Source organism: Gopherus evgoodei, chromosome 13 (assembly GCF_007399415.2).
Source record: "Gopherus evgoodei ecotype Sinaloan lineage chromosome 13, rGopEvg1_v1.p, whole genome shotgun sequence".
Taxonomy (NCBI): domain Eukaryota; kingdom Metazoa; phylum Chordata; order Testudines; family Testudinidae; genus Gopherus; species Gopherus evgoodei.
Window position 1 is genome coordinate 23,043,888 of NC_044334.1, and position 15,343 is coordinate 23,059,230.

At 38.5% G+C, this 15,343-nt stretch overlaps 1 protein-coding gene across 10 annotated transcripts in view; it reads left to right on the forward strand.

Moving 5' to 3' along the window:
- The window catches only part of CIT (citron rho-interacting serine/threonine kinase), a 111,420-nt gene that overhangs the window by 50,730 nt on the left and 45,347 nt on the right, over positions 1-15,343 (forward strand). For 9 of the 10 annotated variants that reach the window (XM_030582981.1, XM_030582984.1, XM_030582983.1 and 6 more), the window contains 5 exons: positions 1,653-1,769; positions 2,263-2,372; positions 6,064-6,238; positions 8,327-8,524; positions 10,803-10,856. In XM_030582981.1, the coding sequence (XP_030438841.1) occupies positions 1,653-1,769; positions 2,263-2,372; positions 6,064-6,238; positions 8,327-8,524; positions 10,803-10,856 (654 nt within the window). The remainder of the gene's footprint in view (positions 1-1,652; positions 1,770-2,262; positions 2,373-6,063; positions 6,239-8,326; positions 8,525-10,802; positions 10,857-15,343) is intronic. The other variant, XM_030582986.1, reaches the window with a different exon arrangement.

A 15,343-nucleotide genomic window follows, 5' to 3' on the forward strand; every position in this document is an offset into this window, starting at 1 on the left:
TGCAAACCCAGCTATAAAAATGCTATGCGAACGCCTGTTCTCACTTTCAGGTAACATTGTAAATAAGAAGCAGGTATCATTATCTCCCATAAATGTAAACAACCTTGGTTGAATAAGAAGTAGGATTGAGTGGGCTCTAAAGTTTTACATTGTTTTGTTTTTGAGTGCAGTTATGTAACAAAAAATCTACATTTGTAAGTTACACTTTCACAATAAGAGATGGCACTACAGTACTTGTATGAAGTGAATTGAAAAATACTATTTCTTTTGTTATTTTTACAGTGCAAATATTTGTAATAAAAATAATATAAAGTGAATACTGTACACTTTGTATTATGGGTTGTAATAGAAATCAATATATTTGAAAATGTTGAAAAACATCCAAATATATTTAATAAATTTGAATTGGTATTCTGTTCTTTAACAGTGCGATTAATCACAATTAATTTTTTTAATTGTGATTAATTTTTTTGAGTTAATCGCATGAGTTAACTGCGATTAATGGACAGCTCTAATTAATTTTTTTAATTTCAATTTATTTAAAATCCAAAGCTGTGGATATATATGCAGAGTATTAATTTAAAAAAAAATAAATCTATGCAACAGCCAAAAGGAGTTGTTTCCGTTCACTTTCTAGTGAACAAATGTTGGTATCTCTCAAGTTGCCACCTTACTTGGTGCTCTTGTTATATGTCTCAGCAGAGAGGCAAAGGGTTAAAATAGTCATGGAGGCTGAATTACTCTCTCATACCTACATGTGATTCTTACCAGTGACGGCTCCAGCTTTTTTGCCGCCCCAAGTAGCGAAGAGGGAAAAAAACAAAAACAAAAACAACAATCGGCTGCACTTCGGCGGCTGGTCCTTCCCTCCGAGAGAGACTGAGGGACCCGCCGCCAAATTGCTGCTGAAGACCTGGACGTGCCGCCCCTTTCCATTGGCCGCCCCAAGCACCTGCTTCCTGCGCTAGTGCCTGGCCCTGGCCCTGGTTCTTACAGGTCAATGTTGAGGCACATCAGTAAGGTAATGAAAAGGAGCTTACATTGCCACTTTTCTGCACCATGCTTCCTCTGTGAATAGAGGAATTAATTTTCCATTTATGTCTTCCATGGGCACGAATTATGAAAGACCTGTTTAAAAAAACAATAACAGCCCATAGTCTTTCCAATAACTCCTTTTACTCATTAAACTCAACCTTTTCAGATAGCTGAGTAGTCCCCTCAAAGTTTGCTGTCCCAGGCATTTCCTGCCATTCCATCTAGTTTTCCTTGGAAGGTGGTCAAGCCCCTTTGTTGATTGTAACCCTTCCCTGGTGACTTTCTTTTTGTCTGCCCTTTGACTAATGAAACAGGTTCGAGGACAGAACAAGGAGTAATGGTCTCAAGTTGCAGTGGGGGAGGTTTAGGTTGGATATTAGGAAAAACTTTTTCACTGGGAGGGTGGTGAAGCACTGGAATGGGTTACCTAGGGAGGTGATGGAATCTCCTTCCTTATAGGTTTTTAAGGTCAGGCTTGACAAAGCCCTGGCTGGGATGATTTAGTTGGGAATTGGTCCTGCTTTGAGCAGGGCGTTGGACTAGATGACCTCCTGAGGTCCCTTCCAACCCTGATATTCTATGATTCAAATTGAGGAAATTTGTTTTGTTTACTTCAGTTGCTAGATGCTCAGATGAAGAAAGATCTTGCCGATAAGGAAGCACTTGAGAATATGCTGCGAAGACATGAAGAAGAAGCACATGAGAAATGCAAAATTCTGGCTGAGCAGAAGGCGGTAGGTATAACTGAATCAGAAACAGAAACATTTTAAGAGTAGCCATTTTAAGTCTCTTACCCAGTGATGTTCCTACAATAAAGATCTTTTGCTGCTGGGTCTTGTTGCTGGAGGCTTCTTGGGGGTGGTGAAGAGGGATGTGTGTTTGTGTGCTGGTTTGTTTTGTTTTGATAGCTGTCCTTTTAATTCATGATGTCTGCAAGAACATTCCCTTTCAAGAAAGTCATCCATACCTAGTATGTTACTTCCTGGCAGTCCAGCACATGGTTCACGTGGGAGCTGCTTGCTCATGATCTGGACGAGACTGAAAAGCAGTTATAGATTGATGTAACAGATGTAACATCTGAATATGTGATTGCTTCTTTGTTTTCTTGTCCGCTCGGTCTGATATCTTGTTTCTGAATGAAGTTTCTAGAAGTGATTTTTAAGTGCCCCCTTGCTATAGTCACTAATTTCCATCATATGATCTCAAAGGCAGACTGCTCTGTTTCAGATGATCAATGCCATGGATTCGAAGATAAGGTCATTGGAGCAGAGAATAGTCGAATTGTCTGAGGCTAATAAACTGGCAGCAAATAGCAGCCTTTTTACGCAGAGAAACATGTAAGTAAAGGAACTGCTACAGCACTCTTGCATTTACAAGCTCCGGTGTGAGCTCAGTAAGACCTATTCTCCAAATATATTATTTCTCTAACAAGGAATTATAGTTTGCTCAATATTTTGTTTCCCCTATCATAGCTGTTCAGTTTTATTGGTCTGTGTTGTTGCATTTGTTTTGGATCATTTCATGAGACTTGCTGTCCCTTTTTTTCCTGCATGCAATTTTTCAACATATATATATTTAAATGTCTGAAACACTTCTTGAGAAGCAGTAATTCCAATACTGTTCCAGCTATGGAGATATATAACAATGAGTACACATCTACCCCGATATAACGCGGTTTCATCTATAATGCAGTAAGATTTTTTGGCTCCCGAGAACAGCGTTATATCAAACTTGCTTTGATCCGTGGGAGTGCGCAGTCCCGCCCGCCTGGAGCGCTGCTTTATCACATTATATCCGAATTTGTGTTATATCGAGTTGCTTTAAATCGGGGTAGTGGTGTATTCCTTTTGCTTCCAGTGTTTAGGACTTGATCACGTCTGCTTCTTGTGGCATTACTCATTGGAACTCAAAGCCTTATTATAATTATTTGACACTCAGAAATGAGAAGAAAATGTTAAATGTCCTTTCTTCACAAAGCTTCCATCCTGTTCCCAACAGCTGTTAAGACATCTAAGAAAATGGAATATTGGTTTAGGAATTTTTCTTCATTTTTAAATGTTGATTATAAATATGAGGTATTGGTGTTATCTCTGCCTGTTTCAGTTTAAAAAAAAAAAGGGGGTGGGGGTGCACGAGCCGAGCCCTAGGGTCGAAGTGATTCTTTAATTCTGATTCCTTATTTCTGATCCTGAAAGTATTTGGGTACAGTGTCAGCCACAATGATTCTATATGGTTTTTAGCTTCAGTTCCTCTTCAGTTCTTCTCATCAATGGCCAGTCGAGCTCTCAGTTTAGCCATTTAGGGACCTTACTTTTCCTCCCCATGGCAGCTCCCTCAGGGTATTCAGTTGACACCTACAGTCCTCTTCGCTCACTGCAGCATCAGCAGCTGTGCTGGAGGTAAATCCTTATTTTAAAAAATGAATAATAAAATACTGGGTCTCTTGTTGCTGTTGTCTCAAATCTTTGATTCCATCTCAGAAGCAGATTTTGGTTCAGATTTTAACTTAGATGCCTTATCTTCCAATGAAGATAATTGTTTTCCCTTATTTTGTTCCTAAATGGTTTTAAGTGATTTTAAGGCAATGTTCTATGTTACATGAGATTCTACTTTCATGTGTAGGAAAGAGCATAAGCTACTTAATATCCTGTAAGTAGGAAAAATAGGGCTTGAGTTGTTCCTTTCAATGAGATATTAGTCATATCAAAGTTTGGCTGTCTGGAGAAATATGTGCAGACCATCAGCTGCATAGTAGAATGCTGGGTGGCATCTCTGTGGACAGAATTTGTGAAGTAAAGCAAGGATGAGCTTTGGCAAAGATTCTCTGAACTCTTCTTTTAGCAGTGCTTGTACCAACAGAGATGTAATACAAATTCCTGGCTTTACATTTCAAACTTCTGTCAAGCTCTTCAACCTGAGCAGACTGAAATCTTCCACAAAAGTAACTGTTAAAGTTTATATGAGTTGCTTTATACAGTTGATTATACTCTTGTTATATGCACTCTAGTTAATCATCCAAAAAGCTTGTAGAGGCTGCTAAAACCATAATATCATTAATCTGAAGAATCCAGAAGTAATCATACATGGGAAAGCATAGGTAAGACTTAGCGTCAGTCAGTGGTCTTGAACTCAGTGTGGTAATAAATTTCACTTCTCTTGAAATGCAGTTCTTGCTGACTAAAGAAATGTTTAGCAGAATCAAAAAGGGGCATTCTACCAGTTGAAATATTAACTTTGGAACCAGCATGGTTGTCATATGTGAGACCAAAGTTCCATGTTCACCATGCTGTAATGATTTCTTTCTCGGTCTATGGCTATGAAAAATGGAGAAATTTCCCAGCATATAAGAGTTGGAGAAACTTAATCAAGACACTCTTATGGATATCAAATCATAAGATAGACTAGTGGCTGGATGCTATAAGGATGTGTATTGTAATAATTTAATAATAAAATCACAAATAATGTAGTTCTGCAAATAGGATGCATAAACAGCTTTGAAAGTCTACTACTGAAAGCAACATTTAGCTGGACTAGATGCAGACTCTGGAAGGAGGACACCAGACTCAAATCAAAAGGCAGAGGAAGAAATATAATGATGGCTAAAAAAAGAATTCTACCCATTGTGACTTATGTCAAATATTCACATGTTGGGAGGGAGTGGCAAACAAATTTCTTTGGCAAGTCAGTAATCGTGCTGCAAATTTAGAGTGAGTCATGTTAGTCATTAAGAGAAGTGAGTTCTTTTTGAGCAGAGACTGTAGATCTTATGGATATAACTAGCAAACCCTACTGCATTACTCTGACCTGTGAAAAGGCATATAAATCTGTAATTGAACCATATTTGAATCCACAAAAGCTATTACTAAACTGAGCATTATTGATATGGGCAGTTAGAGCCTTCAAGGAACTGTGGAATCCAACTAGCCTTTGTTCTATCAGTAACTAAAAAAACTAATGATTGGTTCTGAAGGAGGCAGAGTCATTTCTCATTCTACTGTTGCCCTGGCTATTTGGACAATTCTGGCTGCCAATAATCAGTTGAGGGAAGTTAAAGGGGGAAGGATGATTTTTTTTTCTTATCAAAGCACAGGACTGTGACTCAGAAGACCTAGGTTCTATTTCTAGCTCTGCTATGTGATCCCAGGCAACCCGTGTAATTTCTCTAGGAGAGGGATAATACCTATCTCACAGTATTTTTCTGCATATGAGTTCATTAATATTTGTAAACTCTGTGAAGAATCTGAATGGAAGACACTATACAAGTGCAAAGTTTTCAAATGTATTATAATATGATTGTAGGAAGCTACCACTTATTCAGAAAGAGCTTTTCAGCTCTTTTTCAATTAGGATATCTAATTATCAAGCCTTCATGGTTTAAAAAAAAAAAAAGAAGAAGAAAAAAGATCATTGGCTGTAGTAGAAGTTACCAGCTTCTGAATTTCTTGGGAGCACAAGGAATTGTGTGTTCAGTGCATACATCAGGGTTTCAGTCAGGGCAAAAGTTTGCTCAAGTGTTGGCCAGATTGGACTCCTAACAAGTTTCTGAAGTCCAGAACTAATCTGTATGCAATGAAGCCAGTTACAGTTCCTCTGATCTTTTAATATGGACGTCTAATGTATGGAAGTTCCTGCTCCCAGCATTCACTGAACCATTTTTTTTTCCAAATGGAAAAACAAATGATGAGGAAAAGGTCGACAGCTTAGAATGAGTTGTTGATCAGGCATTCTTGTAGGTTTCCAAGGTTTGGTGTTCACCGTTCTCCATGTACAAACAGATGTACAACCTGCAAAACCATGATATCTGAGCTACTCGAGGCACATACTTGGTTTAATCACCGATGTGGGAATCTGTGCAGAAGCTGACATAAGAAACCCTATTTTTTTCCATAAAGGGGATGTGAAATTTAAAATAGGAAGAGCTAATTTTGGTGTGATCAAATTCTGCTTACCAGGAAACTTTTATACCAATTAAACTACATGATCAAGATATATCTTGATAATGTCTTGTCTTGTGTATTTTCCTATCAGGAAAGCCCAGGAGGAGATGATCTCAGAGCTCAGACAGCAGAAGTTCTACCTGGAAACACAGGCTGGGAAGTTAGAAGCCCAGAACCAAAAACTGGAAGAGCAGTTGGAGAAGATCAGTCTTCAGGACCATACTGACAAGAACCGCCTGCTGGAGTTAGAAACTAGACTGCGAGAGGTGAAAATTTAATCTTTTTCAGACTGATGTACTTGGTCATATCCCCTTTCAAGGAGTACAGTGAGAATTAAAATTAAGTAGTTTTAGTTTTCAGCACTGCAGGGTAATGACTTGAGCTGAATGACCCAGTTTTTGCTCCATTTCTGTAACAGTGGAAATGTCCTTGCTGGAAGATGCTGAGCATGACTATTTTGGGTTTTTGTTTCTTAGACTGGTTGAGTCTGAGTTTCTAGATCAGCCTACTTTCTTAGAACCAAATTTATTTGCATCCTTTTGTAGAACATCCTTTAATAGTGCCCAGATATAATGTTGATGGGTACAGTATATATGCTTAGCTGGATAATTCATTTATTTTCCATTGTAGACTTGAAAAATCAAGTTTTTATATTTTCGAATAAAAAGGACAGACAGGCAGAAATAGGTTGGAATCACCTCATGTTCCAGAGGAGAGTAACAAAAATGATTAAAGGTCTAGAAAACATGACCTTGAGGGAAGATTGAAAAAAATGGGGTTTGCTTAGTCTGGAAAAAAAGAAGACTGAGAGGAGACATAACAGTTTTCAAGTACATAAAAGGTTGTTACAAGGAAGAGGGAGAAAAATTGTTATTCTTAACCTCAGAGGTTAGGACAAGAAGCAACGGGCTTAAATTGCAGCAAGGGAGGTTTAGGCTGGACATTAGGAAATAACTTCCTGTTAGGGTGGTTAAGCACTGGAATAAATTGCCTAGGGAGGTTGTGGAATCTCCATCATTGGGGATTTTTAAGAGCAGGTTAGACAAACTCCTGTCAGGGATAGTCTAGATCAAGGGTCGGCAACCTTTCAGAAGTGGTGTGCCAAATCTTCATTTATTCACTCTAATTTCAGATTTCACGTGCCGGTAATACATTTTAACATTTTTAGAGGGTCTCTTTCTACAAGTCTATAATATATAACTAAATTGTTGTATGTAAAGTAAATAAAGTTTTTAAAATGTTTAAGAAACTTTATTTAAAATTAAATTAAAATGCAGAGCCCTCTGGACCGGTGGCCAGGACTTAAGCAGTGTGAGTGCCACTGAAAATCAGCTCGTGTGCCATAGGTTGCCTACTCCTGGTCTAGGTAATACTTAGTCCTGCCATGAGTGCAGGGGACTGGACTAGATGACCTTTTGAGGTCCCTTCAAGTCCTATGATTCCCTGGATAATATCTTTTTGCCTTCTTTGCTGTCCCTCCTCTAATTCTCAATAAAGACTGAGAGCTCTACTCTGGGTAAGAGGTTTGGGATGTCCAATGTCATTCCTTTAATTAGCCAGTTGTTGCTAGACATCAGTGTAAGGTCTTCTGGCAGGCCTATTTTTCACACATCTGCAATATTATGGGCAGATTCCCTTTCAATAACATAAGGAGTCAGGCTTAAAGTATTTTAGCTTGAAAATAATCTTTTTCCCAGGGGAATCCTTGGAGGAGGGCATATAAGTGAACAAGCAGCAGGAAGAAAAATTGGAACTTATTCTTTGAACTATTTTCTCCACTCTGCCATGGTAAATGGGATCTGCCAATATGTTGCATCAGTGCAGCGACAGATCTGTCTGTAACAGGAATCTGAAGGGAAGTTTAAATATGAAAGTAATTGAACAGTATGTAAAGACACTTATCTATTCAAAGTAATATTAATAGTTTCTTCTTACAAAGCCTCAAATGCAGTATATTAACTTGCAACTATGGAAGATAATCACACAAATTATACTTCAACTTTCATATTGTCACAATTATTTATATCAACATTTGATATGTATTAGCAACATAGCTGGCATTACACTTATATCCTAGTTTTCATTTCAGAACACCATATAGTTTTATGTTTGAACCTTTTCAAACCAAATGAGTGTTTTTCAAGTGATGGATGAAGCAGCATCCTGGGGATAGTTAGCTTCAGGTCAGATTTGGATGGATTAGTTAAAAATCAGATATTAGACTGGAGTGTTGCCAAGTAATCCCAGAGTGCAATTCTAAGGCAATCCTCTAGTTTGAAATGAACAAACATAGCAGCTGTACTCTCCATTTCCTTATTACTAACTCATATCCAGCTGCTGTTGTTTCTCTCCAGGTTAGCTTAGAGCATGAAGAACAAAAGCTGGAATTGAAACGACAGTTAACAGAATTGCAGCTGACCCTCCAGGAAAGAGAATCTCAGATTTCAGGGCTTCAAGCTGCACGATCAGCCCTAGAGAATCAGCTCCGTGAGGCTAAAACTGAACTAGAGGAGACTACAGCTGAGGCAGAGGAGGAGATTCAAGCTCTCACGGTGAGTCCTATACTTCTGGATTGGTACTGCCAACTATACCTGCAGATCTGACAGAATGTTGATGCGCACTTCATAATAATTGTCCTAACTTATTCATTTTGAGGTTGTCCTAACTTAAATTTTGTATGTGTTTCATTTTGCATTGCAACATATGAAATGTGCCTTGAATTGAGGAAGGCATGGAGACGGCTGAAACGTCAGAGTTCTTTGTCACTCAAAACATACGTATGCTTGTTGTTTGTTGTCCACTTGAGTGAAAACTGATTGGCTATTAGTGAAAATGTCATCAGTTTACTTGATAAGCTAAAAGCCCCACACTAAATTATTTCTACTGTATGACTTTAACTTTCTGCTGTTTTGACCGTTGAAAGTAGTGCTGTTTCAAAAGGAACGTGATAACAAATGTTCTGGTATTTTCTCTATAATAAGTTAGCCAACTCTGCTATTCTTTTAAAAAAATCAGACAAATACTGTTGTTACTTCTCTAATTTTACTCCAAAGGCTGTTCCATTAAGAATTGCTACTTTTAGATCTTGCTGTCGCTTGTGAGGTGTGTGAATTCCACAAACTTCAGCAGGGGTTGGGGTGAGGAAAAGATTTTTCCCTGCCCAGTTAACGGAACACTTTATTGTATGCTGCTGGTTGCTGCTTTGAGTAAAAGAGATGCTTTTAAACTGTTGGATTTTAAATAATGTTTGCTTTGCGAAGGCTTGCTAATGCTGTGGGAGGCAAAGAAATAACTGACCTCCTACTTGAACTGCCGGCTATCACTCATCGAAGTATCAGTCTTCACTGACCTTCAAATCCAGTTATTTTAGAGTGCTGGAAATAGTCTGTTGGCTCAATAGAATCTGATAAAAGGGAATCTCCTTGAGTCCTTATTCCTGCCATTATCACTATTCAGATGGGAGGGGGTTCAGCTGAAGACTGGTGTGTGTGTATGCCAATGCTGTTGGATATCCCGGGAGTGAGGAGGGAGATCATTCACTCAGAATTGTTCTAAACTGGTATATACTGGGTAATATATGCTAGGAAAATGCAACAGTAACTGAATAGGGCATGGCAGCAGTTCATCTCAAATACAAAACAGTTCTTTTTGCTCAAACGTGAGATGGTCCCACTGAAATTTGAAAATTTTGGCAGAGTCTTTAGCTGCCATGCGAACAGAATGACGACGTGTTTGATATTTCTTCCTACCACACCAATGAAACAGATGAATGTGTGTGATCTGTGCTTGCTTAGGCAGATATTACCACAACTGTTCTGGTGAAATGGTAGTGCTTTTGTACCAGCTATCATAAGATTCCAGTTTGGCACCTCCATGTCACTTTACTCCAGTTTAATGGGTTGGGATATTTTTTGTTTTGAGGGTCTTTTTTTGCATTGCCTGTTTTGGTAAGATAACGTTTTAGTTATCACATTGGACTTCTGCTGACCAACTTTTCCTATTGAGTCTCTTGGCTGTAAGGAAAATGTCTTGAATAAAGGTGATCGGATGTGCTAGTGCACTAGCCTTTTATCTGTTAATGCCTTAATATGCATATGATATTAGTCACAACTTAAATCAGTTTGACAGCCTGAGTGAATCTTGAGAGAGGCCATGAGGCTGAAACATGAAGTTTGCTTTATCATGCTTTGCTTGTTAATAAGGAAGTAAAATGATGCATGCATTATTTCATTCTTTAAAAATGCTTTGCAGCTTTTAATACTTTGGCTTCCATCTTCCAAAGAAATCATTATTTAGTTTAGTCACGGTTTGGGAGAGTCTTAGGACTAAACAGGAGTTCCTCAGGGTAGGGTTAAGGTAGATTGGCAGAGCAGTTTGTGGAAGCGTACATAGTGCTTCATTGTAGACTTTTCTTTGCAATCATTAAAATATATGTAGTATTAAAAACATGTTACATGCAGTATTAATCCAAATGTGGAAGTAAAAACAGAAGTAAAAACAAACTACTCAAATTATCTTAAGCGAAGAAGGACACACTTAACATTAAATGGTCACTTACCTTGGAGACCACTTAAGATGGAATGTTTTGCATCATCCAGTTTGTTGTACATTTTGCTAAAGTAGCTCAGAATTGGGAGCATGTGCGTGCCTTGATTAAGTAGGATGTGACTTAATCAGTTCTTTGCCACTACAGAGTGCTTTCATAGCCTGCAACATCTGTCTTCCAAACTTTGCTTGCTGATAGATTGTTCTGCAGTTTATTTAGCAACAGCTGTTGGATTCTAATTCTAATGTATGAAAAATTGATGATTAACTTCTTACCTCCTTTAGGCACATAGAGATGAAATCCAGCGTAAATTTGAAGCCCTTCGTAATAGCTGCACAGTGAGTATTAAATACAGATCATTGAATTATTTTGAAATTAAGGATAAGGAAGGAAACAAACTCATTTACTCCTTGATGGCAATTGTTCCTGACATTGGCTTCTGGCTTGCACGAGTTAGCCTGATTGGATCTGATTTTGTTTAGGCCTCAAATAAACCTCAATTTAGAGGTTTTATTCTGATTTAAAATTGACACTGCCTTCATCTTTTTGGAGAAGGAAGTCAATTCAAATATCTCATTGCAGTGCAGCTAGTAAGAATGGTGTAGCAGCTGCAAAAATTATGTGGGATATAGATTTTTTCCTTTTATAAGGGAAGGGAGAAGTCTCCCTGTCCAAATCCTGAGCTATATTATAGATCTAGGCCAGAGTGAAGGCCCTATCTTGCCACTCTGGGTTTTAAGGAGGGTTTTAACTCTGTCTGAATAGAAAAGAAGTCCTGTGCTTCTGAATAATACATTGTTAAATTTGTTCAAAGAGAACTCATTTAGGTTCTTAACTTGTACATTCTGTTACTCAAGAGATCTTTTGATATGTTTTTTCATTCATTTAATTCATATGGGACAGATGTCCTAGATTTTGTGTTCCTTATCGTTAGATGTTTTTCCAGATCTGCACTCTTTTTTTTCTCTTATTTCTTTATGGTGCTATGTGGACTATGATGACATCGATGTTTCAATGACACACAAATTCTAAAAGTGTCAAACACTGACCACCATCTTCTGTGTAATAATTGGAGGCAGGTCTCTTCAGTCTTTCTAACCTCTCCTCCACTAGCTGGATCTTATTGCTTCTTACCTCTGTAATGGGTATTCCTCTCCCATACTCAGTGACCTCTCCCCAAAGTTAACTGTCCACCATGCTTTGACTGCATTGTCATAGGTGCTGTAGGAAAACGCAAGGTAGAAAGGAAATGCATTTTTTCAAGGACATCTTTCAGAATTTTTTTTTTTACCTTCCAAATCTGTAGTCCTTGTTCCTCAGGACCAGGAAATTTTTTTACTCTGTTTCCAGTGTACACTGATTTGAAAAAATGAGTAATTAAGTAAGGCCTAGTCTTAATTTGCTGTGGCTTAACCTCTTCCAAAATAAATTCAGACTATCTGTACCTTCTGTCCTCTCCGTCAAGGAGGTAGAGGGTCCACACGTGTACTTCTATCTATCAGTGCTTATTCCCACAGTTGCTTTTTCTACTTCAGTGGTAAATACTCCTTTTCATTCCCTTGTTCTCTGTCTTGCTGTCAGCACAAAATAGCAGCTTTCTGTGCAAGTGACTGATACAGATTATTGGATTTGGCCAGCTTCAAAGATCACATAATCTGTGGATATTCCCATAAATTCTCTTTTCTGCACAGCAAGCTAATTTAAGGAAGTCAACATTCATTATTTGGCTGATCTATGACTTTGTAAGAATGGGCAATAATCTCCAACAGTGAGGACTGGCACAAGTCGATGCCAAACACGCTACGTGGTTTCAAGAACAGTGTGAACTTTGGAGATGCCACATTAAAAGATTTGCAAGTGTAATGTTCATCTTAGGCCCTTTAGAAGGGTGGTTCATACAGCAGCCAGTCCCCATCAATAAGAAATTAATCAAACAGCAACTGAATGAATAGTGAATGAATAAAAATTCCAACACAACATTCAGTTTGCAACCCAAGAGAATGAAAAATATAGTTCTCAAGACTTCTCTCAATGGTTCATAGGCATAAACTCTCATTTCATGTCAGAAGATGTCTAACAGCCTACCCTCTTCTCTTCATAAGAATTGAGGAAATGGCAGCATAATATTGTATTGAGCAAGGAGAGATCAGTGCATTCTTGTCATGCCTCTTTCTCTGATGGTTCAACCCCATGTTCATTCAGTAATGACCATTATGATGCAGATGTAACTTTTTAGTGGACATACAAGGCTATACCACAGTGGTTCATGGGAGCTGGAACAATTTTTATAGTGGGGGTGCTGAGAGCCATTGAACCAAACTGTAAACCCTGTATATGATGGAAACCACTTCAAACCTGGGGGTGCAGCAGCACCCCTAGTTCCAGCAGTAGTTCAGAATTTGTGCTGAACTAAAAATAAGATCCATTAGGGTTGTAATTCAAACACATTCCTTTTTAGTCAGCCTAGTAAGGGTTAGTGGCCTCTACTCATAAGGGATGTTACCTCAAGATGAATATCAAGAGTGAATTTCCTTGAAGCACTGTGCTGTCAAACTTTATAATGGCCATTGCATTTGTTTTACTTTACTTCCAAGTTCAAAGCAATGTAAGTATGAAAATAAAATGAATTATACAGAAAATGTATTACTGAAGACTGAATGAATGGTTTTGATAATGTAGAATGAAAAGTTACTGTACAGAATAATAGGTAAAGATACTTACAATCTACTTTCTTTGATATCTCCTGGTTGTTTAACTCTTTAGAGGTCTGGGCGTCTGGACACAGAGCAAGCTCACACTTCTAATGTATGTTCTGGTTTATTTATACCCTCAGTCCACTCATGTCCCTCCAACCAAGTCAGGTTACTGTCAGACTCTTCTGACTGTGTACTTTAAAATTATTATGATTTAGGATTCGTGCATAGAGAGTGTTGTTGTGTGATTGTATTGCAAGCCTTTTGTTCTTGCTAGAAGTGCCCCTGCTTTGTGTGTGAACTACATATTCAATTGCTCTCTGATAGATTCAGGCTTGAGTTAATCAGTTTACTTCAGTATATCTTTCTATTCCCATCAGGAACAAAAACAAATCTTAGCCTTTGCTCTTAGTCTTATAAGAAATAACATAATTACAGTAAAAACTGCTTTACTTCTCTCATATCTTATCACATCCGTAGCTTATCCAGCAAGTCTGCTGAAAGGGAAAGTCTAATTCTGGCTTCCAAAGATTCAGTACATCAAAAATGCATCACTTGACTTTTGAAATCATATTCATAACGAATATTTTCAAGACAGTCAGAAGGATTCTACTAACAAAATGCATTTAATTAAATAGGGAAGTTTGTATTTTTGACACCTTGCTCTTATTTATGGTTTACTGATGGATTTAATAATTTTAGACAACAAAAACAGTTACGTTGGCTTCAGCAGTAATGTAAGCATTTCATAAATATAAATTTCAGTAAAGAGACAGTAAAAATATCTGTGAAAACTTAGGAAAAAAATTAGATCCTTAAATAAATTACTATCAAGTTCATAAAATCCTGTACATTTCTTCATATAAATCAACATCTTAAACCTTTGGACTCTTTCAATTACAAGCTATTTTTATTTATTACTTTGGCAAGGAGAATGGAAGATCTTGATTTATTAAGTGGGTGCCGCATCTCCATTTAGCCAGAGAATAATCTAATAAAACCAGATCCACTGTCTTCTCTCCAAAATGGTACCTACACTTTTTGGTCATTACCTTCTATTGTTATCTTTAGCCTTATCAGGGCTTGATCCTGTAAACACATGTGAACGGATTGGACTCTGAGACACGGATCCTGCAAATCCTTAAGGCACGTGCATAACTTTACTTATGTGTTTAGTCCTGCTGACTTCAACCAGATGTCCTGATTCTGAACTGATTTCAGTGAGACTATGCACATGAGTGAATTTACCTCATTGGTGCTATATACAGTAACATTCATTCCATAGCAAGGAAACCTTACCTGTCAAAAGATGAGACTGTTACATGAGGCTAATGACCAGGCAGAAACTTTGGTATGACTGAGTTAAATGCATAAAAAAATCTGTCAGTTGCTTGGCTGTGTTGTAACCCATCTGTTATTTTGTAAAAAAATTATGGGAAAGGGTCAGTTGTGCAGCCCAAGTTGGACCTTTACAGTTTAGGGTCTCTGGAAGCTGCTGCCCTGAAGGAGAAGGCTCCTTGGGCATCATCTGTAGAGGATGAGGCTCATGGTTGGGGGAGGCAGCCCAATTGCTGGGGATTGGATAAGCACAAGGAACACTCTATACAAATAGTGCAAAGAGGAGAATTATCAAACATGATCTCCCTCCTTCTTCCCTGGGCCCCCCCACCCCAATTGTTTAATATGGGGAGGAGAGAAACACAGGCACCAGCATGTCACACTGCCTCAGACCCATGGCATTATCCCAACCCCAAGATAAGCAGTAGGTGATTTTCCAGTAGGTGGGAAAAACAACCTCTGCTCCTAAAGTGTGCCTCAGTCATAGCAGAGGCGACTGGAGAAAGCGGAGGGAGGTGGGCATCATCTTTTTCTCAGCCACTGAAACCACTTGTCAGGGCTGAGATCTATCACATTCTACTACTGTGTGCTATAGGACCTCTGGAACTTCTATCTTCCCTACTGGGGTGGCCTTCTGTGGTGTGGGAGGGGGGTGGCTCTCAGGTCCAGGGCTGTGTCTATTTGTGTGTATTGGGGGTATCCTGGTGCTTGTCTTGCCTCCCCATTAATCTAGGATTTGAGGGGGATGCTTCGTTCTCCTTCCATGCACCCTTTTTTGCTAGCTACAAGGTGGT